At 45.7% G+C, this 25697-nt stretch overlaps 1 protein-coding gene across 4 annotated transcripts in view; it reads left to right on the top strand.

Moving 5' to 3' along the window:
- Positions 1-554: 554 nt before the first annotated feature.
- PHACTR2 (phosphatase and actin regulator 2) overlaps positions 555-25697 on the top strand; it is a 273426-nt gene continuing 248283 nt past the window's right edge. The window contains exon 1 of one of the 4 annotated variants that reach the window (XM_060614415.3): positions 555-1141. In XM_060614415.3, the coding sequence (XP_060470398.2) occupies positions 928-1141 (214 nt within the window). In that variant the 5' untranslated portion in view covers positions 555-927. The remainder of the gene's footprint in view (positions 1142-25697) is intronic. The other 3 variants (XM_060614414.3, XM_060614419.3, XM_060614418.3) reach the window with 3 other exon arrangements.

Below are 25697 nucleotides of genomic sequence, written 5' to 3' on the forward strand. Positions count from 1 at the left end.
GTGACTCTTGAGCCTGATTTACAGCCTTTCTCTTCTGGGAAAGCCACAACTTGGGGGCCTAATGTGAACCTGATAAAGCTTATCCTGCGAAATGCCCCGCCGAATCAGCGAAATCTCCACTTGCCCAGTTTGCACAATCGGACAAGGCATGGTATATCAACAAAGATATTTGCAGTCCACGGCGGCCAGGAAACCTGTCTTTCCGTTAGAAAGTGTAGACTCAGTGATCAAATCTGTGTTATTTATTCAGTGCTCGGAAGACTGGCCTTTTAAACATGACCTTTGAGTTTACCCAGTCGACAGAAACCCAGGAGTGTGGCCAACGGTCGAGGGTAGAGAAGGGCTTTGAGGGCTAGAAGGTCCTGGATCTGCCACGAAGCCACCGGCAGGTCTGGTGTCCTTTGCGCCGCGGTCTCGTGTCTGTCAACTGGGTATGGCCATTTCTGTTCCATCCCACGGCGACCCCAGAGCGTGTATCTGGCATCCCCGCCCCTCCCCCGCCCCCATCCCAAAGAAATGGAAATGAATTGTTAACCTTGACCTTACATCACAGCTCCTGAAGCCCGGACGCCACTTCTCTGAGGTCGGCTTGCTGGGTGACCAGCCGCTCGGCCGGAGCGGACCCCGCTGCTGCCCTCGCGCAAAGGGCAGTGCCTGGGCCTGGGGGAGGAGCAGCCGGGAGGTTCGCGGTCACCGAGGGCGGCCCCGCTCCGAGCCCTGCGGCTTTCGCCCGCCGGAGCGAGAGCCGGCTGTAGGCGGCTCCTTCCTGTGCAAACTTTTCTGTCCTCTTCCTCCTCCCGCCCTCCCCACCGGCTTCTCGGCGCCCAGCGTCCAGCCTCCCCGCCCTCGGCGCTGCTTCGGGGTCGCCGCTCCCGGCAGCGCAGGCGGCCCCACCCCGCGCTCCGGGCCGGCCGCCGCCGGGAGCCCATGGCCGAGGCGGGCAGACGCGCCGCGGAGCCCCCGGGCGAGGCCGCCGAGCAGGCAGCGGCCGCAGCCCCCGAGCCCCAGGCGGCCGCCCCGCCGCCGGCGCCCGCTCAGCGCTGGCTGCCCGGGGACCCGAGCCCCCGCGGCCGCTCCCAGAGTGACCTATCGTCGTGCTCCAGCAGGGGCCGCCCGCTCCGGGTCCACATCTCCGGCTCAGGTAAGGCGGCTCCGGGCGCTGGGGGGGCCGGGGGAGGGCCGGTCGCGGCAGGTGGCGGCGGGACGCGGCCGGCCCGGGACGCGGGCGGGAGGGGAGGGGCTGCGGTGAGCGCAGGGGAGGGCGCAACGGAGCTCCCCGCGCGGTCCTCCTGCTCTGCTGCCGGCGGCTGGCTCCTTCGCCCGGAGATGCTCCAGCAGGGCTGCGGTCGGTGCGCCGGGTGGGCGCGCGTCTCTGCGAGCGGGGGTGCAGCCCTCTGGGTCAGCGAGCGCGGCCGTGCGGGAAAGAAAGAGACTTTGATCCCGCGGAAGGGTGCGGTCCCCTCACGTTGGGGGCCAGGGCCAATGCAGGTCTTGGAAACCCTCCTAACTGCTCGTGCTTTTGAAATAAAGGGTTCTTTGGGGGGGGGGGGTGCTGGTTAGAGGACTCAGGGCCTGAGTTTTTCCTCCCTGTAAAAACCGTGCAGGTGGTACTGAGAGTTTGGCCAGGCTGTTTGCGCCCCTGGTTCTCACTGTTATTTGACAGAGAGGCTCGATCCAGCACCTCCGCGTCTGCAGCCGATTCGCTTGGCCCTTGCTTGCCTAGCGCCCTGGTCCCTCCTCGGCGCGGTCGGTGCACCGCGACCGGTAGAACCAGGAACTCGGCCGAGGGCGGGTGGTTGCGCCGGGTAACGTGGGGCAAACCACTTACCTTTGTCTCTCGTATCTCGGTACTTAAAGTGGGAATGAGTGTGGAGCTACCGCACGGAGGATTAAATAATTCATCATTTTTAAATGCTCTTGAACAAAGCATCAGCTTAGGAACCGTAGAACTGTTTTTAAATGTCCACGGATTTGTTAACTGCCCAAGGATTGCTTTCCGATTTGCATCCAAGGAGGATGCGTGGAAGCTGGGAAGCTGGAAACGAAAGCGAACATCAAAACTACCCACAGCAGTCCAAGGCCAGTGCGGCGCTCTGAGGTCAGGCCTCTGAGCTGTGACTCAACCTCACAGCTACCTGAGGCCAAGTGTCTTGTTCAAAAAAGGCACATTTCCATACCTCTGACTACATTCCAGCTAGCTAGCTCTGTTTTCCTTTAGAACCCGCCGTCTTCCTGTGCTTGTAATATCGTTTCGCCACACAACGTGTATACTTAGTATCAGAGGTATTGTTGATCTGACTTTGCAGATCATGCTGGATAAAGCCACTCAGAATTGTTAAATACAGGTAGTGAGATGTGGGTCATGGTATTTGAGAAAAGAATATTCTGCCAAATTCATATGGTGAAAGCACTGAGTTGAATGTGATTTACCTCCTGCTTTTTAGGTCTTGGCCAAACCGAACTTGACCGGTGGATAATCTTGATTGGATTTTACAAAGATTAGCCTTTCAAATGACTCTAAAGAACCAACTAAGAATTAGTCAATTTGGTGACTAGATAACATTTTTTTTTTCATCTTCATAGCTAGAAATTAAGGCAGGTGTGCAAAAGAAGGGCAGTAAAGAACTTTTATTTTTTCTTATATAATTTTTTTAATGTTAACTTACTTATTTTGAGAGAGAGAGGGAGGGAGAGCACACACAAGCAAGGAAAGGGCAGAGAGGAGAGACAGAATCCCAAGCAGGCTCCCTGCCATCATCAGCACAGAGCCTGATGCAGGGCTCGAACTCACCAACTACGAGATCGTGACCTGAGCCGAGATCAAAAGTCAGACACTTAACCGACTGTGCCCCACAGGGCAGTAAAGAACTCTCAAATGTGAGTGTGCAAACTATACATTATGTGAACTATGGACTTCCATTTGTAACATTATTTTACTTCCAAGAACTCTGTATCTTCGGTGTGCTCTTAGAGGACTTTGGGAAGGGGCAACTTTCAGCTGACTTGTCCCCTGCACCCTGGGATACTGTAAAAGAGTGAATGTCTTCTAAGTTACTGTATCCCATTTTCAGAACTGAGTCTTGCATTTATTTAAGAGCAGGCTAAGTGTCACCAGGAGCTCCCTGCATTTCTTAGAGTCAGAGAGGTAACGAATGAGCTGGCCCCTCACTGACACACAGAGTGTTTCCCTAGAATCCTGCAGCCTCTGCATGGATGCCAGAGAGTCAGCAAGATGTGACCGGCCTGGGATAGCAGAGTTGTCTTAGGGGCACAAGGGGAAGGTTACACCACCTTGTGGAAACATTGCTTGGCCTGGTGTAGGGCAGCCCAGTTTCCAGGCCTTCCTCAGGAGCTCTGCACACATGTGGGCAGTATCAGGAGCTAGATCGCATGTGGTCTTGCCAGAACTGGCCCAGACGGGCAGCATGGGTCTCACCTCAGAAGCTCGGACCCTACCCCAGACCAGCTTATTTCCAATCTGCATTTCACGGATTCTCAGGTTGTTTTTAGACACGTAGCATTTGAGACGCACTATTTTCTGACACTGGTTTTCAAAGTTGGTTACACATTAGAGTCACTTGGGGAGTTAACACAACAACAACGACAACAACAAACAGTTTATGGCTAGGTCCCTCCCCCCAGGGATTCTGGTTTAATTGGCATCAGGTACGGCCCGAGTACTGGGTGATTCTCTGGTGCAGCAGACTTTGAGAACCGTGTGTCCACATAGCTTGCTGCCATGTCTGTTGTGATGCTGTGGCCAGGGTTGGCCTGGGCAAGTGTAAGGTTGAAGGGTTTGGTTCAGTACCTTCTCACGTCCTAGTAGAACTCCCTTCTGCTGCGGCCACCACCCAAATGGCACCTCTCACTCCCATTCTTGATTCTAGCTGGTTGTCACTAAGTCCTTCCTAAGGGTTAATTTCTAATAATGGGTTAATTCACCTGGAGAGAGTGTTGAGTGGGGAGGGGACATCATGTTTTGCAAGGATGTATGGATGTGAGGGAGCAGAAGAGGGGAAGGAGGAGAAGACTGTGAGGTGTCATGGGGTATCAAAGAACCTCACTCCAAAAAAACATCCACTCCCAGGCTACCCCATCTGTCACCCGGTCCCTCATTTCCTCTCCATGTTTCTTCCCTTGAAAGAATAACTGAAAACTTGAAACTTGGCTTCTAAAATTTTGCCAGCTATGGGGATAAGAGTCAGTCCAGTATGAAGCACATATATATTTTTTTAAATTCTTTCTTTTTATAAAGTTTATTTATTTATTTTGAGAGAGAGTGAGAGAGCACAAGCCAGGGTCGGGGGTGGGGGCAGAGAGAGAGAGGGAGAGAGAGAGAATCCTAGGCAGGCTCCATGGTCTCAGCACAGAGCCCAATGCAGGGCTCGAACCCGCAAACTGTGAGATCATGACCTGAGATGAAATCAAGAGTCAGACATTTAACTAACTGACCACCCAGGTGCCCATGAAGCATATTTTTTAAAGACCTCTGTGCAAGACTGTGTTGATGCTGCTGGAATATCACAAGAGATTCCACTTCTCCTGTTTGTTTTGTTTTTGTTTTTACTTATTTTTGAGAGAGAGACAGAGAGCAAGCAGGGGAGGGGCAGAGAGAGAGGGAGACACAGAATCTGAAGCAGGCTCCAGGCTCTGAGCTGTCAGTGCAGAGCCCAACACGGGGCTCAAACTCAAGAACCACGAGATCGTGACCTGAGCAGAAGTCAGACGCCTAACCCACTGAGCCACCCAGGCGCCCCTCCTGTCTGTGTTTCATTACTAGATTTTTGTTAAGAAAAGCATCTCAGACTTCAAGGGCTTTTAACTTGTGATTTGAGCAGGGTTTTTTTTTTCACATGATCAAAATGCATTGGTTTCACAAAAGCTATAGTTTTATATTTTAAAATCCATATAAAATGCGAAGAAAGCCAAATATATTCAAATAACAAAGAACATTTTAAAAATATACTTTAAATAACATTAGAATTGACACGAAAGCCCTTTTATTGGGCTTATAAAAACAGACTTTTGCTTTAGAAAAATGCAGATTGATTTTGCTTTATGGTTTTTGAACTCACAGTTCTGGAATTCAGCAAAAGTTCTGGATATTGAAAATCTAACATTTCTTTGTAAATGTAGTAGTATTTTATCCATTAAAAAAAAAAAAATCCCGAAGTAAGCTTTTCATGATATATGCACTGGTGTTCCCTTAATTTTCAGACTGATCTTTTTCTGCATGAGTGACTATAACATTTTCAGAGTGTTCTGATGTGCTCTTCTGATAAGCCCAATGTTTAGTGAATAAAGAGCCTTAGGATACAACATAGGGCATATTCCTTCTGTAATCTTTCAGCAAGTACTATGTTCCAGGTACTGTACTGCACCTGTTGGACCAAGAGGCTGTGTTCAAGTGATGACTCTCAGTCTTACATGTTGGGCTGCACAGAGCAGAGAACCCTGTGAGGCATCTCAGAAAAGGGAAGTATAAAACTTGCACAGAAACAGCCTCAGCTCTTTTGGTACCTTGATTCATCTTTCCAGCATTCCTTGTCCTGGTGTAATTAGGTGTATAGGTAAGGGAAATGCAGGATCTTTTTCTGGAGTCTTCAATCTCTGGTGTGTTCAGTGAAGAGGGAGGAAGAAATCTAGCAAACCTGGATGTTCTTTCAGCCCATACCCACAGCTGCCTGGCCACAAGGGCGAGGTGCTGCTGCCCAGGACGGGCTCTGCAGCCGATGGTCACCCGTCCCATTGGGGGAAGTCCTTGCTTGTCTACACTTGGCCTGTGCTCTCAGAGCGCCTCTCACGGACCCCCGAGGATAAAACTATTTGGGCCACTGCTTGTGTGTTCAGCTGTTGTTCTGCCAGGCTAATGCTCTGCCAGGGGCTCCTGGGCCCCATTCACAGCTGGGCTGAAGCTGCCCCAGGCCAGGAACAATGGATGCCGGCTCACTTTCCATTTGTGTTGCTCAGAGTGATTTTTTACCAGACAAAGACCATCTGGCTCTAAGTTTACTATCTGTCTCTGCCTACTCACAGAAGAGCAAAGCTGTCCTGCTGGGAAAGGCGGGGCAGTCTGGGCAGTGCAGATGGGTGCTGGGCACAGCAGACAGCGGGGGGTGCTCAAATCCAGCCCGTGCCCTGCCCTGATCAAGCCGTGCACCCCGGTGTACATGCACAGACACCCCTCCCTTAGGAGGGAACATTTCTCTTTGCACAAAGGCCCTGGGCTTCCCATCCAGCTAGGAGCCACCCTTGGTCAGGCCTCATCCCAGCACGGGTGCCTTTTCCTGTGAGTCACAGAGGCGCCACCTAAGCTGATGGTGGTCCCATACCCGAGGCCGGCACGTTTTTAAATTCGACTTCACCTGTTACCCTGCAGCAGAGGCCAAAACACTTTAAAAATCATCTTCACCTCTTAGGTAAGGACTTACCTGTTAAGTCAGGCTGCACCTGACTTGGGGCTGAGACCAGAAACTTGTCAGGAACTGAGGCAACGCCTGGAACAATTTCCTCTTGCTCTTGCTAGCACGGTCTCCCCTGGCATTGTGGTTCTCTTTGCCCCTCTGCCGGCCAGCTTTCTCACTCTCATCCGAGCAGATTCCTCACCCTCACAGGTGCTTCCCCATCCATCTACTTACAAACACCACATCAGAGCTTCTACCTGCCTTATAACAACTTTACTTTTGCTTCCTTTTCACTCTTGCCCCTATGTTTATCTGGAAACATTTCTTCATATTTCTTAGCTTGCATTTCCTGGAAGAGATCTACTGTTTGCAGCCACCTTTTCACAGTAGGCCATAGATCGTAGGTCATAGAGAAGCCTATGGACTGTCCATCCTTCATCTGATACCCACCCAAGCGCAAGCCAGTTGTGGCCTGGAGGTGGGGGTCACACGATGTCAATATAGCCACTTAGAAGGAACTGAGCCTGGAAAGTTTCCATTCATTTACTCATTCATTCATTCCTTCATCCAATATTTATCGGATGTGCGGAGCTAAATAGATATGAGTTTGCAGTTGTAGGGGTAACACTGAAAGCGGAGACCATTCAGACAGGATGTGGCAGACCAGGTACAGTAGCATGTCTGGTCCTCTAAGCCATTGTTATTTGCCATGATTATGCAAAAAAAAAAAAAAAAATGATGATGATGATAGCCATTGTTCTTGTTTCGAAAGGTAGCATGAACAGCTAATTATACCCAAACTGGACAAGTTCTAGTTGGTCTCAGTCATTCACTAGTCACATTGAAGCCAATGGCAAAGCTGTGGCTTTATTTTGAGCTCCAGCTACTGCAGGGGTTACACTAGGCGAGGGTTCATATCTTGATTTTTTCTTTTATTCATTCAATTAGCAAACAGTAAATGGGCTAAACGCAGGCTGTGAATTCCTAAGGAATTCACAGTCTAGTGGGCGAAGGACAGGCAAATAAACCAACAGCTGCAGTGCAATAAAATATGAGGTATGGCTTGTGCCCTGTCCCAGGCCTGGGGGAGCACCCAGGAGGCTTAGCTATATGAAATGGCTTAGGGCAGGGCAATCACGAAAGACTTCCTGGAGGAGGAAGATGTGTTATCTCCATGTAAGAGGAGGAACTAGAAGATGGAGTTGGGTGAGGGGGCAGAGCAGGGTTTGGAGAGAGGAACAGTAAAATCAAAAGCACCAGGCCTGAAACAACTCAGTGTCATCAGGAAACACTCAACAGTTGGGTTGGCTCTCAGGAGGGCTCCTGTGGGAGAGGGTAGAGAGGAAGCCTGGGTGTTAGGCCAAGGCCAGAGAGTGAATCTCCTGGGAGATACACAATTTGGGTGACATTTGTGAGGCATTTGCAAGCTTGACAGAGGTGTGTTCTGAGTGTATTGTGACATGGATATTGGGGGACACTGGTTGAAGAGCCCGGACAACTGAGATTTGAGACACAGAATCATGGTTATTATCTGCGTGACCTTGGTCAACTTACTTTCTTTTCCTCTGCTTGACTTCTTTTTATCTGACCTGGAGGCGACTAGTAACGGTAACACCTAGCTCGTGGGATTTCGTAAGGCAGAAACATGTGAAAACTTGAACTTGAACTTGAAAGTGCCAATAAAATGGTGACACCATTTGCATACTTCTATTATGTGACTTACTGTGGTGTATGACAATTATGGATAGGTTTATCTCCTTCCTCATACTGTATAGTCATTGAAAATGAAAATTATATTTTCTTTTTTTAAATTTATTTTATTATTATTTTTTTAAGTTCATTATTATTTTTTTTAATGTTTATTTTGAGAGAGACAGAGTGTGAGCAGGGGGAGGGTCAGAGAGAGAGGGAGACACAGAATCCGAAGCAGGCTCCAGGCTCTGAGCCGTCAGCACAGAGCCTGACGGGGGCTTCAAACCCATAAATTGCGAGATCATGACTGAGCCAAAGTCAGATGCCCAACTGACTGAGCCACCCAGGCACCCCAAAATAATGTTTTCTTTATTTTTGCATGCTCAGTGCCTAATTCAGGGCCAGCTATATATATGCCGGGTGCTTACTAGATATTTACAGAATTAATGTATGAATTACTTAAAAGTCAGTTCTTTTGACATCAAGACTCTACATCGAAAATTAGGCAATCAGTCAATTAATCAATAAAATGGCCCATTGGATAGAAGCTATGATTTCCAAATGTTTTAAAATTAAAAAATGAACTAACCGGAGTGTTTTTGAAGAGCCGCTCATGAGAAAATCAAATCGTCCTTGGGGGTATCATGGAAGCTTCACCTTGTGACATCTATAGGAGAAATTTGTGAAAGGGAAGTTGTGTATGTGAGTCCAGCCTCAGCCTGGTGATGATGCAATCCAAGCAACAGGGATTCTGCAGCCTTGTTGGAAGGTGGTGCTGGGTGTTAGATGCGAGAGTGTAGGCCAGTGGGCCAAGAGGGATGTGAAACCTCATGCTGATCGGGCCCTGCATTATTTACACGAACTATCACATTTCATCTTTATGGCAGCCCCGTGACATCGCTATGTATCAGCCCCACTTTTTGGACAAGGAGGCTGGTGCGGGTCGAACAACCCATCCAAGTCCCGCAGGTAGCAGGGAGTAGTAGAACCAATACTCAAATCTTTCTGACCTCAAAGCTCAGACTCTTTTCTACCACATGCTTCCTGGGCGCATATCCATCGCCTCTCATAGAAAACCATTCACATGGACCCCCACCAACAGGGAGGAAATTGTGTCATGTTTCACTCTACAAATACTATCTTGAGAGAGATCGTCGTAACAAACATCTCTTTCTCTCAGTCTTTCATTTTAAGGCCCTAACCAATTATCTATTTTAAAGTCTCTCCCACACTTCAAATTTCTCATATCGATAGCGAATTTGGATGAACTGGGACGAGATTCTGGGAGTTAGTATTTTCAGGCAAGCACACATCAGTGATCATTACTTAAGTGCATTGTTTTAAACCAAAAGTACTCAATCTTGGAGTCAGGTGTATAACACATGCACACGAACCATATTTCGTCTCAAAGTACAAGTTTAGTTTCAGTGACTATGAAGCTCGGGGAAAAAAACACCGAAGAAGTTTTAGTGTTTTAAAAATACCATAACCAGGTGACTCATTATCTTTGATCATGCTAGCTGAAATTTGCACAGAGAAATAGGTTGCACCAGCTTGCCTTAGAAAGGGTTCTGAGACCTAGCTCACTTTGTGACCTATTGGCTAAAACTTGACATTTATATGCCTTACTTTGCAGTTTCTTGGTGCCTCTGTGAAGGCTTGAGAAAAAACAGCTACTGCTTATCCTTTGTAACAAGAAGAAAACTGTGACTTAAAGTACGTTATCTATATCCAGAGCTCAGGACTATGACCAGGGCAGGAATATCACAGATACGATGCTTCAATTTTGGATTAACAACTCACATGTTTTAAGTTTGTGGCAATTTATGGCCATGATTCACATCATCAATATTGGTCTGTAATCTTGTTTTTTTTTTTTTTCAATTTTTTTTAATGTTTATTTGTTTTTGGGACAAAGAGAAACAGAGCATGAGTTGGGGAGGGGCAGAGAGAGAGGGAGACACAGAATCTGAAACAGGCTCCAGGCTCTGAGCTGTCAGCACAGAACCCAGTGCATGGCTCGAACCCAGTGCAGGGCTCGAACCCATGAACCACGAGATCATGACCTGAGCTGAAGTAGGATGCTTAACTGACTGAGCCACCCAGGCACGCCATGTCCATAATCTTGTTTTGTCTTCATGTATGTTTTAACCTACTTGAATGTTGTCATATCCTCTTTTGAGGTATAAGTTCTATTAAATAATAATTAAACAGGCTAATAAACATTGATAGCAAACATATAGTAAGCCCATCTTCTCCAATCTACTGGGCATTACAAATCTCCGATTCCTGTTCCAGATGCCTGGATGACAGTGATAGAAACGTGTGATTATGATGAAGAATCTGATTTATAGTTTAAAAATGTAATAGAACTTATGTCTTCAAACCAATGTTATGTTTTAGAGCTGTCATACTAGAAGGGTATGTGCTTATTCCAGTTATGATGTTACTGTATAAAACATTGTTTAACAAAAGTTTTGTAAGATGTTGGATCCCTCATTTTAGCTACTTGCCCTGATGATGGCACAATTGTAGTTCTTTTTAAAAATCATATTTGTCTTTCAGAGACATAGACTTATGTCACTGGGGCAGATTTGAAAAGGCATTCTGGAAATGGCTGGGATGGTGACCACATTGCGGGAATATATTTGTCGTCTCCCAGCATGATTACTTTGGAGGGAACAGCAATCATTTTGACGTTTAAGTCATTCATATTACTTGATAGTAATGCATCATGCCCCCCAAATGTATAACTGTGCAAACAAATGTACACTAACTAAGCAGGCCAGTTTTGACTGTTAGTCTAGTGACTCTGGGATTATGAAAGAAAAGAAGGCAACTGTGGTGTTTGTGGGGGGTGCTAAGTAAGATGGAGGAGAGGATTACTAATTAATAGCAAGGATTTGGTCAAATGAACACATTTCCATAGACAGTAATGGAGATCGCCTTGTCTGAGCAATCTGAGAGATTGCTATTATTATTATTATTATAATTTAAAGTAAGTTCTACACTCAACATGGGGCTTGAACACATAACCCTGAGACTAAGAGTCACACACTCCACCAACTGAGTCAGACAGGTGCCCCTTAAAATTATTTTTTTTTAAATAAGGATGTAAGAGCACTCCGAAACCAGGAAGCAGAGTTGGGTCTCATGAGGCCTAGAACCAGGAACTGAGAAGTTAACCTGTGGCCAAGAAGGGAGTTCTCTCCACCGCTCCTGCACTTTTTCTTTCCAGGGATCCATCTATCTGTCTGTCTGTCTATCTATCTCCTCCCATACATCTGTGCTTCCATCCATCCTCCCCTACCAGATTTCTCTGTTGTTATGAGTACATTTACCACGGAGTTCCCAAATTTACACATCTTTAGTTCAAGACAGCAGAGAGACTCCTCAGTGTCCTTGGATCCCGATTCCAGACGCCCAGCCTGGGCCAGGTAGCCATTCCTGTAATTAGTTATATCCATTGTGCAGGACAAGTGAGGCTGCTCACATGCACTGTCATAGGTGTGGAGAAGATAGTTCTTAGATAAGAGATGGACAGGTGCGTGGGTGGCTCAGTCTGTTAACCTTCTATCTCTTGATTTCGGCTCAGGTCATGATCCCAGGGTCATGGGATCGAGCCCTACATCCAGCTCTGTGCTGAGTGTAGAGCCTGCTTGAGATTCTCTCTCTTTCTCTCTCCCTCTGCCCCTCCCCTCTTCTTTCCCTCAAATAAAAAAATAAATTAAAAAAAAGTAAATAAAAAAACAGATCAAGGGGGATGGGCAAACACATCAAAGGTTACATTACCTCAGTGTACCAGAAGACCAGCGAGATGAGGCATTCCTGAGCTTTGGGGAAGCTAAAGTGTCACTGAGAAAAGCCAAATAAATGCCTGTTAAGGTGAGAAAGAAGAGAAGGAATGGAATAAGAAAATGACATAGAATAAGGAAACATAGGGGCGCCTGAGTGGCTTAGTCAGTTGAGCGTCTGACTTTGGCTCAGGTCATGATCTCGTGGTTTGTGAGTTCAAGCCCCACATGGGGCTCCGAGCTGCCATCGCAGAGCCTGCTTTGGATCCTCTGTCCCCATTTTTTCTCTCTGCTCCTCCCCTGCTCACGCACTCTCTTTCAAAAATAAATAAAAATAAAAAGAATAAGGGAACTATAATGAAGTGGGCTTTCAGTAGTACAGTGGGGTGTCTTAGACTTGTGGGGAAGGCAGGAAGGAGGAGGGATTTTCCTGAGGAACAGCAAGGGTGATGGAAGTTATTGGCTGGGGCACGGGGTGGGTGCATGTTGGGGGGTGGGCCACAGGGAGCAAGAAGAATGAAGAATATGGCAAGAAGGCCTGGTCATGAAGACAGTCTTCTCTCTCACTTGATCGGTGGGAAACCTGGTGTGTCATCTACACCAGCTGCTATGGGCCATGTGAGCCCCTTTTATTTCCATTCAGCCCTCCATGAATGTTTTACCAGACCTCCTCCTTCCTCTAGGAATGTTAACAATGGGTCTCACACAGAAGATCAGGCTCCCATGCCTCTTCTCAAATAGAACCCTGTGGTAATGAGTTTGATTGAAATCCTGGCTCTCTGGGGATTATATTCTCCCCGATGGTGACCCTGGCCTCTGGAGCCTATTTGGGTTGTGGGATGGCATTCCTCAGACCTGATCTGATTAAACACTTCTCAGCTTGGGTTTAGAGTTGGCATGAGGTCACATGCAATTGTCCAGATCCAGATTGGTAGTTTTGCACTGGATGACAAATTCCCTGAGGACTAGGATTGGAAAGAAGTCCATGGCCTCAGGTGATGGCAACGTGTTTATCTCAGGCCCAGGAACACACTTGGAGGGACCCGCATCTGATAAACAGCCGCTACAGGAGAAAGAGGTGTTTTGAAGTTTCTAGCGTTGAAAAATCTACCTTGGCCATCAAAATCTGCATGCAACTGTCCCTGTCCTACCTTTGACAGCCTGGCTATATCACTGCTCCCTTCTTTTCCTGCACACACACCTACTTTAACTGTTGCTCTTTGAGCCCTCTTCCCCCAAGGCTCCCCTTGGTGATCATTTTTGCAGGCCCTTACCTGTGTTCAAGTATTACCGAGGACTGGGGGTGGAGGTGTCTCGATATGATTCAACGGTCCCCGTGCCCCATGAAGGAAGCCCTTAATCCTAGGTTGTGGTTTTCAGCCACTATCACCTTGTTGCTCTGTTAATAGTCAACAGACAGCAAAGGCACACCAAGAGAGATGGAAAATTGAAGTCCTAGTCAGCCACACCAGAAAGCACCAAGTTCACCATTTGCTTCTAGATGGGTGTTGGGTGATGTTTCAGTGCATCAAATGGCTGACTCAAATCAGCCGTAATGGTTTGTTGACCAGAGCTCTCATCTAAGTTCACATTCAATCTGGATAACAGTCATGTTACCTCAGGTAGCATTTCTCAAATGTTACCGTGCTTCTGAATCACCTGGGGATCTTGCTGAAGCTCAGTAGGTTTGGGGTAGAGAGAGAGCTTCTGCATTTTCTAACAGGCATCTTAGTTTTGCTGATGTTGCCGGTCTGTGAACCACGCTTGGAGGAGCACGCCTCTTTGGATAGTTTTAATTGGGCTTGTCAACCGCTTTAAGGATGCATCTCTCTTAACACTGATGGACCTCAAAATTCCATCCATGGAAACTTCCATCTTGCGTGAAAGTCTCCCCTTGCTTTCCTATTTGGCAAGCCTTACTGTATATTATTTATAGTAGTTGGAAGCTCTTCAAGGTTTAGAGAGAGGGAGTGTTTAGGACTTACACTTATGTAGGATATTTTGCTTCAAGAATGCCCATGTGAGGGTGTTGTATGGAAACCAATTTGACAGTAAATTTCATATATTAAAAAATAAATAAATAAATAAAAATAAATTAAAAAAAAAAAAAAAAGAATGCCCATGTGAATTGACTCTTGAGACTTTATCTGCAAAACCCTCTAATGTCTAGTGTCCAGAGGGTTGGTAGGTAGTAGGAGTGAGACATAGAAGTAGAATTTTGGGGAGAGTGGGGGGAATATAATTGACATAACATTGTGTTAGTTTCGACTGTACGACATATGTGTGTATATTGCAAAATGATCACCACAATAAGTTTAGTTAACATCCACTACCACACATAGTTACAATTTGTTTTCTTGTGATGAGAACTTTTAAAATCTACTCTCTTAGCAACTTTCAAATATACAATACAGCATTGTTAACTGTTGTCACCAGGCTGTCAGACATTATATTCTCAGGACTTATTTATTGTATAACTGGAAATTTGTACCTTTGACTACCTTCACCTAGAATTAGAAAAAAAAATTTTTTTTAAGTTTATTTATTTTTGAGAGAGAGAGACAGAGCACGAGTCGGGGAGGGGCAGAGAGAGAGGGAGACACAGATTCCGAAGCAGGCTCCAGGCTCTGAGCGGTCAGCCCAGAGCCCGACACAGGGCTCAAAGTCACAAGCCGTGAGATCATGACCTGAGCCAAAGTCAGACGCTTAACTGACTGAGCCACCCAGGCGCCCTACCTAGAATTCTTTTTAAAAAAAGATTAAAACACTTTATTCACTGGAAACTCAAAACTGAAATCTATTTCTTGAGATAGCATTGCCTAAAACATGAAAAGACAAGAGTAAAAAAGGAATACACACTTTTGAAAAGTTTTATGCCCGTGGAGAATTTTCAAGTCTTCATTCCTCCGTGTCTGCAATGCCTTTTGTAGAAGAGGGAGAAGCTGAAGGAGAGGGGAGTTGAGGTTACTGATGCCCAGACCAGGCTGTGACATCTCAGGAGGCTCGGCCATGATGGACTGGGCGTGCACGTCCCTCGAGGGGATACCTGAGCATCAGAATGTTGGTGCTGCCCCTGATAGTCATGGCAATGTTGGAAAATAGGTAGATTTGAGGATGCACTAAGAAGATACAGTAGTTTTGTCAGCTGTGGTTAGTGTTAGCATACCCATGAAGGGACGCCTGGATGGCTCCGCCGGTTGAGCATCCAACTTTTGGTTTTGGCTCGGGTCATGATCTGAGAGTTCATGGGTTCAAGCCTGGCAACAGGCTCCACACTCATGGCTCGGGATCTGCTTTTGGGATTCTCTCTGTCTCTCTCTGCCCCTCCCCTGCTCGTGCGCTGTCTCTCTCTCTCAAAATGAATAAGTAAACTTAAAAAAAAAAAAAAAACGAATAGCCATGGGAAACACCCTGTAGACGTGAGAGATACAGCAATAGGAGAGGCTACTGTTCGAAATGGTCAACTTTGATTTATTGGTTGTGTCAGTCATGTGACACTTTATTATTCCCTTGGCGATTACAAGAATATTCCTACACAACTGCTTCATTCCACAAACTATTATTAAAGCAACCACTGTGCAGGAAACTTGAACTTTTCATATGAGTATGTATGGTGTCCCTTTCTTCGAGCACAGCATTTGAGTATTAGACTTTTGTCAACTCCATAATGCCTCACCCATAGCAGTTACTTATAAAAAGCACTTGTTGGACGTGACAGATTACACTTGGGACTATTTGTAGTCCCTTAGAAATGGTGAGAAGCCACAGATGAAAAAAAATAAGAAGAATAGGAGAGGGAGGGTGTGGTGAGGGAGGTTAGCAACACTTAGCTCACCTAAGAGAATCTAAAGAATAAACACGGAAAAGACATCATTGGATTGCAGCTGAAGAAAGGTGGTAGAAATCACAGCCAAAACACTTTCAGCGTGGTTCTGGGAATGGAAACCCAGAGAGACACCGGGAGAGCTGAAGGTGAAGTGGGAGTTTCAAGACCAGGACCACGAATGGCAATGAAGGGCGGGGAGCAGAGGAAGTCACCATCAATAGTAAGAGTCTTCTGGTGAAGCAAATACTTTCCGTACAGCATCTTTCAGTAATCTTCCACTAGCCTGGTATTCTGTGCTTGGTCGTGCGTGTTCATAGATGATACCAAGCATGTAGGAGATAGTGCTCTATTGGGATTAAAAGCAAATCGAAGATCGGTTTTGGGAGGCTGTCATGATCTGTGATAGACACCTGTCACTTGCCGGGTATTTCAGGTAAGGAGTGAGCAGTGCTGTTTCGTACAAAAGCTTAGGTGTAGTCATCCCAGCCTCGACGTGTGTCTGTGGGGCTGAAATCCATGCCCAGGTGTTGATTCATCATCCATGTTCCACTGGTATTTGGAGATACTCTGCTTTGTGCTGGTGAGAAAACAACGTTCAGTCCAGGGAGCTCACATGACAGTGGAGAATGTCAAAGATAAACAAGGCTGGACAGTAGTTAAAATGGAAAGGTCAGATTTTAATCAGTAACATACTACTGCAGTGGGGAGGAGTCCACCATAAACTTCATTGTGTACAGAAGTGACTGGTAGCTTAAAAGGAGGAAGGATGAGGGAGAAAGGGAGTGGGGTGAGCAGGGGTTCAGTAGAGTCAGGGAAGTGAAAAATGACAAGAAGTGGGAAGCGGGGGGTGGTACACGGGAAACCCATCCGGGTTTGTTAACGGGTGCTCGTCGAGGTCAGACGCCTACCTTCCCGCAGAGGCTGGGAAACAGGGGCCCTGTCTTCGGGTGTTAGTTGGAACAAATAATAAATTCTTTTGGCAGCCGTGAGTCTTCTCAGGCAGGCATTTTAAGGGGGGATCCCAGGTCCTCCTAGGGATGTGATCTTGAGCTGTTAGAAACTATGTTAGTGTTGTTCAAATACAGGCCAAGGTTGAGGCCTAGTCAAGAAGGGGGATCAGAGGAGCATGGCTAGGGAGGGAATCTTTGTCAGGTGAGAGATACAATAAAAATAAATGAAGAATATTAGATGGTGATAATAAAGTTGGGGAGGAAGATAGGGAGTATTGGGTTAGAGGGAACATTTGAGTAAAGCGCTGAGGAAAGTGGTGGTGAGAGTTTTGGGGGATAGTTGAGGGAAAGCCCTCTAAGCAGGGAGAAGAGCGAGAGCAGAGGCCCAGGCAGGGCAGAGGCCCAGGCAGGGATGTTTCCTGTGTCTCAGCAAGTGAAGAGAGGCCCAAAGGGTGGAGTGAGCAGGGGAACAGCAGTAGGCTGTGCACTCGGGCGACAGGAGTCCACTGGCCTGTGTGGACTGTCTTGACGGTGTAGACTTTTTCTGGGAGGTGGGAAATCAGTGGAGGACTTTGGGCAGAGGGCTGTCACGTTGGACGAAAATGTGGAAGGCGAAGCTGGGGAGAGAACCGTTTCATTCACACAGTTACCAAGGTACGAGTGAGTGCACACGTATGACAGGGCGATGGTGTCTGCCTCTTCCTCCCACGTTCGTTAGTGAAAGGACAGTAATCAGCAGATTAGTGGAGACTCTTGAGGTAACGCTATGCGGTGCGGCTCAGCTGATCAATAACCCTCAGAATGTCATCTAACCTGCAACGATTCGCCTTGACACTGAACAGTAAAGCACAACAATTCTCCACTCTTCCAGCCTCAGCAAACTCAGTTTAGATTTTTCCCCATCGTTAAAAGAATACATTTGTAATATAAAAAGTTCAACCGAGGGGCGCCTGGCTGGCTCAGTCAGAGAAGCATGGGCCTCTTGATCTTGGTGTCGTGAGTTCAAGTGCCACGTTGGGTGTAGAGATTACTTAAATAAATAAATAAATAAATAAATAAATAAATAAATAAAATAAACAAATAAAATTTTTAAAAAAGTTCAACCAATATATATAAGATGAAGGTGTAGTTCCTGTCACATTCCCCTAACCTCCCTTGTCTTCCGCTTGTGTTCTTTCAGGCCACTTCTGTGGAAACACATGCATGTAACACTGGAATAATTTTTTTTTCCCCTTCACAAATTTGGGATTATGCTGTGCATGCTCTTTGCAACCTACACTTTTTTTAAGGTGCCAATTTTATTTTTTTATTTACTATATTTTTTTAAAGAAATGTTGATTCGTTTTGGGGAGGGAGAGCGTGAGCTGGGGAGGGGCAGAGAGAAATGGGGACAGAGGATCCTAAGTGGATCACTGCTGTCAGTGAGCCCGACGTGGGGCTCAAACTCACAAACCACGAGATCATGACCTGAGCTGAAGTCAGATGCTCAACCGACTGAGCCACTCACACGCCCAAGGTGTCACTTTAAAATATGGTTTTATTTAAGACATTGCAATGACAATGATGTGTTTATAGAGTGCAATATTATTGCCTTTCCCTGTGTATATTTTCCATATTCAACTATCAAGAATGCCCAGTTTATTTACTAGAGCGGCTCAGCTTTAAAATTGCCGTGCAATTGCAAACTACATTTTGTACTCAAAAATTTCTTAAACATTCTTTCATGTCAGTATGCATGATTCTCATGTATTCATTTTAAAGTTTGGAGAAAACTTTGCAGTCTACATGTGTCATATTTTGTATAAGTACTTCCCTTCTGATAAACATTCCTTTTTTTTTTTTTTTTTTTGCAGCTTTAAAAAAGATTGCCTTTATTCAGAATCATAAGGTTTTCATTAAAAAAATTTTTTTAATGTTTATTTTTTGAGCAAGACAGAACGTGAGTGGGGGAGGGGCAGAGAGAGAGAGGGAGACACAGAAATCTGAAGCAGGCTCCAGGCTCTGAGCTGTCAGCACAGAGCCAGTCTTGCGGCTTGATTCCACAGACCGTGAGATCATGACTTGAGCCAAAGTCGGACACTTAACAGACTGAGCCACCCAGTGGCGCCCCTCATTTTTAATCTTACCTTTACAAAAAGTTTAAAAAAGTATTTCTCTTTGTTCAGTAAAGTACATTTACTTATTTTTTAAACGCTTAAAGCAGATTTCTCACAGTTTCCAGGAGGGATTTTAGCATGATCCAAACTCAAATATCCATTTTTTGTATCTTTCAATGTCTGCAGCAAACATTCTGTTTTCCCCTAAAGCTTTTTTTTTTTAAGTTTATTTACTCGTTGTGTGTGTGAGAGAGAGAGAGAGAGAGAGAGAGCACGTGTGCCTCTCCAGCAGGGGGAGGGGCAGAGAGAGTGAGAGAGACAACCCAAGCAGGCTCTGTGCTGTCAGCACGGAGCCAGATGGGAGGGACTCCATCCCACGAACCCCAAGATCATGACCTGAGGCAAAATCAAGAGTCAGACACTTAACTGACTGAGCCATCCAGGTGCCCCCCCCCCCCCCTAAAGTTTTGATATTACAACCAATGTTCAGGGAACTTTGGACATATATGCCTTTCTGCATATGTGTGAGTATTTCCATGAGAAGATTCCCAAGTCAAAGGTTATTGGTCCCCCCTCCCAGTTTTACTGAGATATGCCAGTTTTTAAGATCTAATAGGTACTGCTGTATTCTCCTCCAAAAGTTTGTATGAATTTATTCTCCCAGCAGGGTGTGAGTGCCCATTTCCCCACACCCAGGCCAGGATTGGAAATTACGAACAGTTTTTGACTTCTGCTAGTTTAAGAGGTGTAAATTATGTCTTTAATTGTACGTTTCCCTGATCACTATTGAATTTAGAGAGCATTTTATATTACTAGCCATTTGTCGTTTTTCCTCTGGGGTCTTCTTGCACACATCTTCTGCCTGTTTTTCTGTTGCACTGCTTTCTCGGCTCTCGGTGTATCGAGGGTAATGATCCTTCGTCTGTTGTGGGTTTTTTTATGTTTATTTATTTTGAGAGAGAGAGCGAGAGAGAGCACCTGCGTGCTCAGCAAGTGGGGGAGGGGCAGAGAGAGAGAGGGGCAGAGAATCCCAAGCAAGCTCTGTATGCCATGTGGGGCTTGAACTCACGAAATGTAAGACCATGACCCGAGCCAAAGTCGAACACTTAGCCTACTGAGCCACCCAGGCGCCCCGATCCTTTTTCTGTTGTATCCGTTGGAAGTGTTTTCTGCTTTTTATTAGCTTTCACTTTGTTCTTAGGACCTTCTGTTGCCCAGGAGCAAGCCAGTTTTGATGTGTGAAGGTACATGTTTATACACATACAGAGGATTTACAAACATGCCACGTATGTCTCTATTCGCTTTGAAATGCCCCTCAATAAAAGCCATGCCGGCTTCTGTGATTCTTATCTTCCCTTTCGAGTGTGGGAGGCTTCCTGCTTTGCTTTTGCTTTTGCCTGCTCTGTGCTGGTTTTGCGGAACTTCATTTAACCAAGGGGGGGGCGGATTCAAAAGAGAATGCATTTACATTCAGGTCAGATTACTGTGAACATTTGTGCAAATCGGAGCTATTTTCTCGGGGGCCCGTCAAAATGTGGGACACCACTCTGCCCGAAGCAAGTTTCTATTGTTGTTTCTTTGCAGATTGGAAGGTGTTAGTTGGAGCCAAAAGCCTTCTCGCTTTTGCAGCAGCCCTGCTGCTATATTCCCCTGCGTCCAACCCCCATCCTTCATTACTTCTGGAGCAACTCATACAGCCATCTGCGAAGACTTGTGTGGAACGAAGGATGGGGGTCTTTCTGGTGTGTTCTGTCCTCCACCATGATGATCCCCAACAGAGATGTTCTTACGTGTGCTTTATCCGTTTATTTTCTGCTTTTCCTCTCGCTTCAGTTCGCATTCCTAAATTTCTGGTCAGAGAGAGGCCAATAAAATGGAAAACCACCTCACTGTGTGTCAGAATTTACTTGATCAGACAGTGACCCCAGCCAACTGTTTGAGTAATTGTTTTCCTAACTAATGACGTGAGTTGCCTTGTTGTTTTGGTGAAATGTTGACACTATCACCTTTTCCCACCTCTCACTTGCATTTGTAGATAAAATCTAATTATCACCTCAAGATGGGTTCTTGTCCTGCAGTATAATCGCAAGCACTAAAGATTTTGGGGCAGCTTGATATTTATTGGTTTGTTTGCGTGTTTGTTGATTCTCATTTTGTATTTAAACTGATGTTTAAAAGCTATTATTTCAGGGGTGCCTGGGTGGCTTAGTTGGTTAAGAATCCGACTCTTGATTTGGGCTCAGATTACAATCTCACAGTTCGTGGGTTCAAGCCCTGTATCAGGCTCCACACTGACAACGTGGATTCTCTCTCTCTCTCTCTCTCTCTCTCTCTCTCTGTCCCTCCCTCGATCACTCTGTCTCAAAAATAAATAAACTTAAAAAAATGAAAGCTTTTATTTCACAATTTTAAGAAAAGAAAGAGCAGAAGGAGGAAAGGAAGGAAGGTTGGAAGGAGAGAAGGAAGGAGGGAGGGAAGGAAGGAAGAGGAAACCAAAGCTTTTAAATTTTTTTTATTAAATTTTTATTTTATTTTTATTTATTTATTTTAACCTTAGAGAGAGTGTGTGAGAGACCACAAGCAGCAGAGTGGGGCAGAATGAGAGAGGGAAAGAGAGGGGGAGAGAGGGGGGGGGGGGAGGGAGGGGAAGACAGAGAGAGAGACAGAGAGAGAGAGAGGGAGAGAATCTCAAGCAGGTTCCACACTCAGTGCAAAGCCCAATGCAGGGCTAAACTCAGGGCCCGGTCCCACAACCTTGGGATCAAGACCTGAGCTGAAATCCAGAGTTGGACACTCAACCGACTGAGCCACCCAGGTGCCCCAAGCTTTTTACTTTTAATAATTAATCTGTTTGTCATATCACATTGAAATTAGTAGTAGAAGAGACAGTGCAACTTCATGATGTTTAAGGAATTAATGAAGGAACATATTTCAGGGACCTCAGGCAGGTTTCTGTTCTCTAGTCAATCACCAAATTCTCCAGCTTTTATTAGAATTTTTCAACACAGAATTTTATGACATGAGGTGCTATACAGTCTAACACTTGCTTATTCTGGACTTTAGTCCTTAAATGTATTCATTTTAAGACGTTACAGGTGGACTTCTGGGCACCTCCAATGCTCCCAGGTGCTGAGAGTTCATGGAAATGATGCCCAGGGATACGGATGTGCTGCTTGCCTGTCTTCATTCCTTCTAGAAACCACATTTGTCTTTGAAGTAAAAATGAGGCCAGAAAGAAAGGACCTGATCAGCCCCAGCCTCCCTTAAAGGGGGCGTCAGAGGAACTGACTGAACATTCTCCACAGAATTCACCAATAAGAGATTCATTTGGTTTGGCCAACTTATCCTTTTAAAGAATAAACCTTACCTGATGGATAGAGGCCATTTAATGGTCACTCACACTCATGTCATGTAAATTACTGTCATCATCATCACCGTCATCACCACTGTGGTATCATAGAGAAGCTCACTGTTAACATTTTTGATCTCCATAACTGCGTGCATCCACTTTGACTCTCATTTACCCGTTTTCAAGGATGAGGGAAGTGAGAGGGAGTTTATGGCCTTGGGTCATACAGCCGGTGAAGGCCCAGCAGAACTCCAATCCAGGTCTTGGTTCCAAGTTTAGGGCTGCTGCTGCCACATCAAGCAGTCAGATTAATTCCACTCCCACGTCTGTGGGGACAAGCGCTTTGGTTGGGGATTAGGGGAGGAGGAAAGAGAAGGTTTTGGAAGAGTCAGAGGCAGTCTGAGCAGTGGCACGTGTGGCCTGATGGTGAGACAGCTCCCTGCTGTCACGGCACAGGGTCCTCGTGTCCCACGAACTGACCCCGCCACGCGTCCTGGCCGAGCTCCTCCAGGCTCTGGTGGTTCTGCCTTTGCCAACTTCTCCCTCCAGATGCTCTCAATTCAGGCCAATTGCCCGCACCTCCACTCCCACCCCTCCCCCTCTCCTTCCCTCCATCCTCGTTAGCATGCTGCGACCTTGGAGACACAGACCTGTAGTTTCTTTTGCCCAGATGCTGAAAGAAACATAGAGGTGACATCTCGTGAGTGGAAACCAAGTCATGTTCTTAAACTGGCCAGATTTAGGCTCATGATCTGTGAAATAAGCTAGAACCATCTTCCACCCTTGAGTGCCATTTGCACATTGCTGCCAGAACCACCCTTCCCCAGTGCGGTGTTCATTGTCCTCACGCTTCCCTCAGAAACACACACATGGGTAGGATCCCTCATGTCCAGTCCAGCCTCACCTACTTCAGGAGCCCCACCAGCGCGAGCCCTTTATCCCGGGAACCTGCCTTGGGTCCCTCCACTGTGCTTCCTCGGTACCTCCTGTCCCGTGTTTTCATCTTTGCCCCGGATCTGGAAGGTACAAATGGAAAGGATGAAGAGAAACATTGTACAATCAAAACGAATGGGCTTTATTTGGATTCTGGTTCAAACAAACTCTACAAAAAAGTGATACTGGATATTTGATGTTAAGGAATTAATGTTAATTGTTTGTAGGTGTGAAGGATAATGTGGAAATGTGTTTAAAAAAAAAAAAATAATGGCCTCCCTCTGCCTACATTTAACAATATTATGGGGAGAAAAAAGTTACCCACCCTTTTTTCTCCAGAATGTTCAAATCACTCTTACCTAGCTTCTTTTCTTTACCATATAAATGATCTTCTATCGGCATTAGAACTCTTAAATTTCTAAGTTCATATGTCGTAATAGTGCTAGGTCTTAAAAAAATAAGTCACGAGTGTCGCATCTATTATAAAGACCAAATTAAATGCTTCCATGTTCATTTTCACTCGATGGGCCACATAGTAGAGAGACCAGGAAGTTCACTATTTTCCTTATTCTTAGCATCTTCAAAATTTTTCTTAGTAATATTCCAGGCAGAGGAAGGAAAAGAGGACATATAAATGAATTCTGTAGGGTAAGGTAGATTTTTTTACGATGGGCAGAGGTAGAAGTCCTCTTACAAAGTCTAGGTAACGCTTTGTTTACAAACTGGTGTTTGAGTAGACAGGTATGTTTGGATTTTTAGACTTTTGAAGAGAATTTCAGGCCCTTGTTGCAAACTGTGTACCAATGGTGGTGATCGGGTAGGTTGGCGATGCATAAACTCTCTGATGATTGAGCAGCTGGCATGCATGGGTTTGGCTTACTTCTCCCTCCCTCAGTCCCGGGGAGGAGGGGAGATCTGTTACAAAGGCCAGGGAAAGAAAAGTTTGCGCGGGACTGTTGGTGAGAGTCGCTTTCTGCCTCTCCCGGCCCATCTTTGGCTTCTCTCACGAATGCGGTGGGTGGAGGCTTGCTGGGCCACGTGAGGGATGACTTAGTCCTGAATGGTCTGTGAAAATTTGCTGGAATGGGGTCAAGGCTTTCCCCCACTGTAACATATAGATGACTGTTCCAGTCGAGGAAGTGTCCTTGTCCTCTACTTCTTTGGGGTGGCCTTAGATCTAGGCTGAAACATTATCATTGCAGACATCTGCTTTTTATTTACACCTGGTCAAGTGGGTCCGCTCCAACCACATCCCTAGGGTCATTGTGAATTCACAGCCAGAGTTCCCTGGATCTAATATGAGACCAGCCTGTTTCGAAATTGTCACTGATCCTACTGAGGAAGTGTCAGGAGAAGGGAAGAAAGGAAGAGGCAGAAGACTTATGAGTTATTTATTAGTTTGTGATACTATGTATATCAATGGTAACTCTATCCTGACATCTCTCCCTCCCACCCCCACACTTCACTCTTCCTGGGTCTGAAGTAGAAAGAGACAATGGAGGAAGGAACTGAATATAATTCATTCATGAGCATGTAAGACAGGCCTTTCCTTCCCTCTCTTTGCCATGTAACAATTGTTGCCAGTTATTTTCCCATAGCAAAAACAAAAAATTGAGATCAGGGATTATGAGGATTGTTATGAAAACACTGTCAAGATGTAGAGTTCTTGTGTATGGAAATTGTTTTAAGAAAATAAATAACTTGATATTTAAAAAATCTTTTTAGTATATATTGCATAGTATTATTTATTACAATCCAGTTCTTAGGGCACCTGACTGGCTCAGTAGGTTAAGTGTCCGACTCTTGATTTTGGCTCAGGTTATACTCTCATGGTTCATGGGACTGAGCCCCGAGTCGAGCTCCATGCTGACAACGTGGAGCCTGCTTGGGACTCTCTCCCTCCCTCCCTCTCTCTCCCCTTTCTGCCCCTCTCCCACATGCTCTTTCTCTCTCTCAAAATAAATAAATAGACATTTAAAAAATAAAAATTAAAATACAATTCTTGGCTAAAAAAATTAAATGCAATCGCATGATTAAATGACTGTACTCATGGGGGTGCCTGGGTGGCGCAGTCGGTTAAGTGTCCGACTTCAGCCAGGTCACAATCTCGCGGTCCGTGAGTTCGAGCCCCGCGTCAGGCTCTGGGCTGATGGCTCAGAGCCTGGAGCCTGCTTCCGATTCTGTGTCTCCCTCTCTCTCTGTCCCTCCCCCGTTCATGCTCTGTCTCTCTCTGTCCCACAAATAAATAAACGTTGAAAAAAAAAATTTAAAAAAATAAAAATAAAAAAAATGACTGTACTCATGGAGAGAGATTCTGGGGAAAAGTATGTTGCAGGATTTCTATCTTTATAAAAAGAGCTCTGCACTTCCAGTTGATCTAATCAATCGATTGATTCGTTGGGCACTGGAGCAAGTGTTCAATTCTGCGTCTTAAACTGGGCTTATTCATCTGTGAACCACGTGACCAGTAGCCAATTAAAAATGACCAGAAATCCAATTCAGATTTGGGCAACTGTCTTGAGCTGACTTACTTAGATTCTACCGTTTATTCAATTATTCATTTGATTAACCCTGACTGAGAATCTGCTATGTGAAAGGGGCTATAGGGGAAAATGAATAGGACATCTTTAGTCCGCGTAGTTAGGACCTCTGA

The sequence above is a fragment of the Panthera onca genome, chromosome B2 (genome assembly GCF_046562875.1).
Source record: "Panthera onca isolate mPanOnc1 chromosome B2, mPanOnc1 haplotype 2, whole genome shotgun sequence".
Taxonomy (NCBI): Eukaryota; Metazoa; Chordata; class Mammalia; order Carnivora; family Felidae; genus Panthera; species Panthera onca.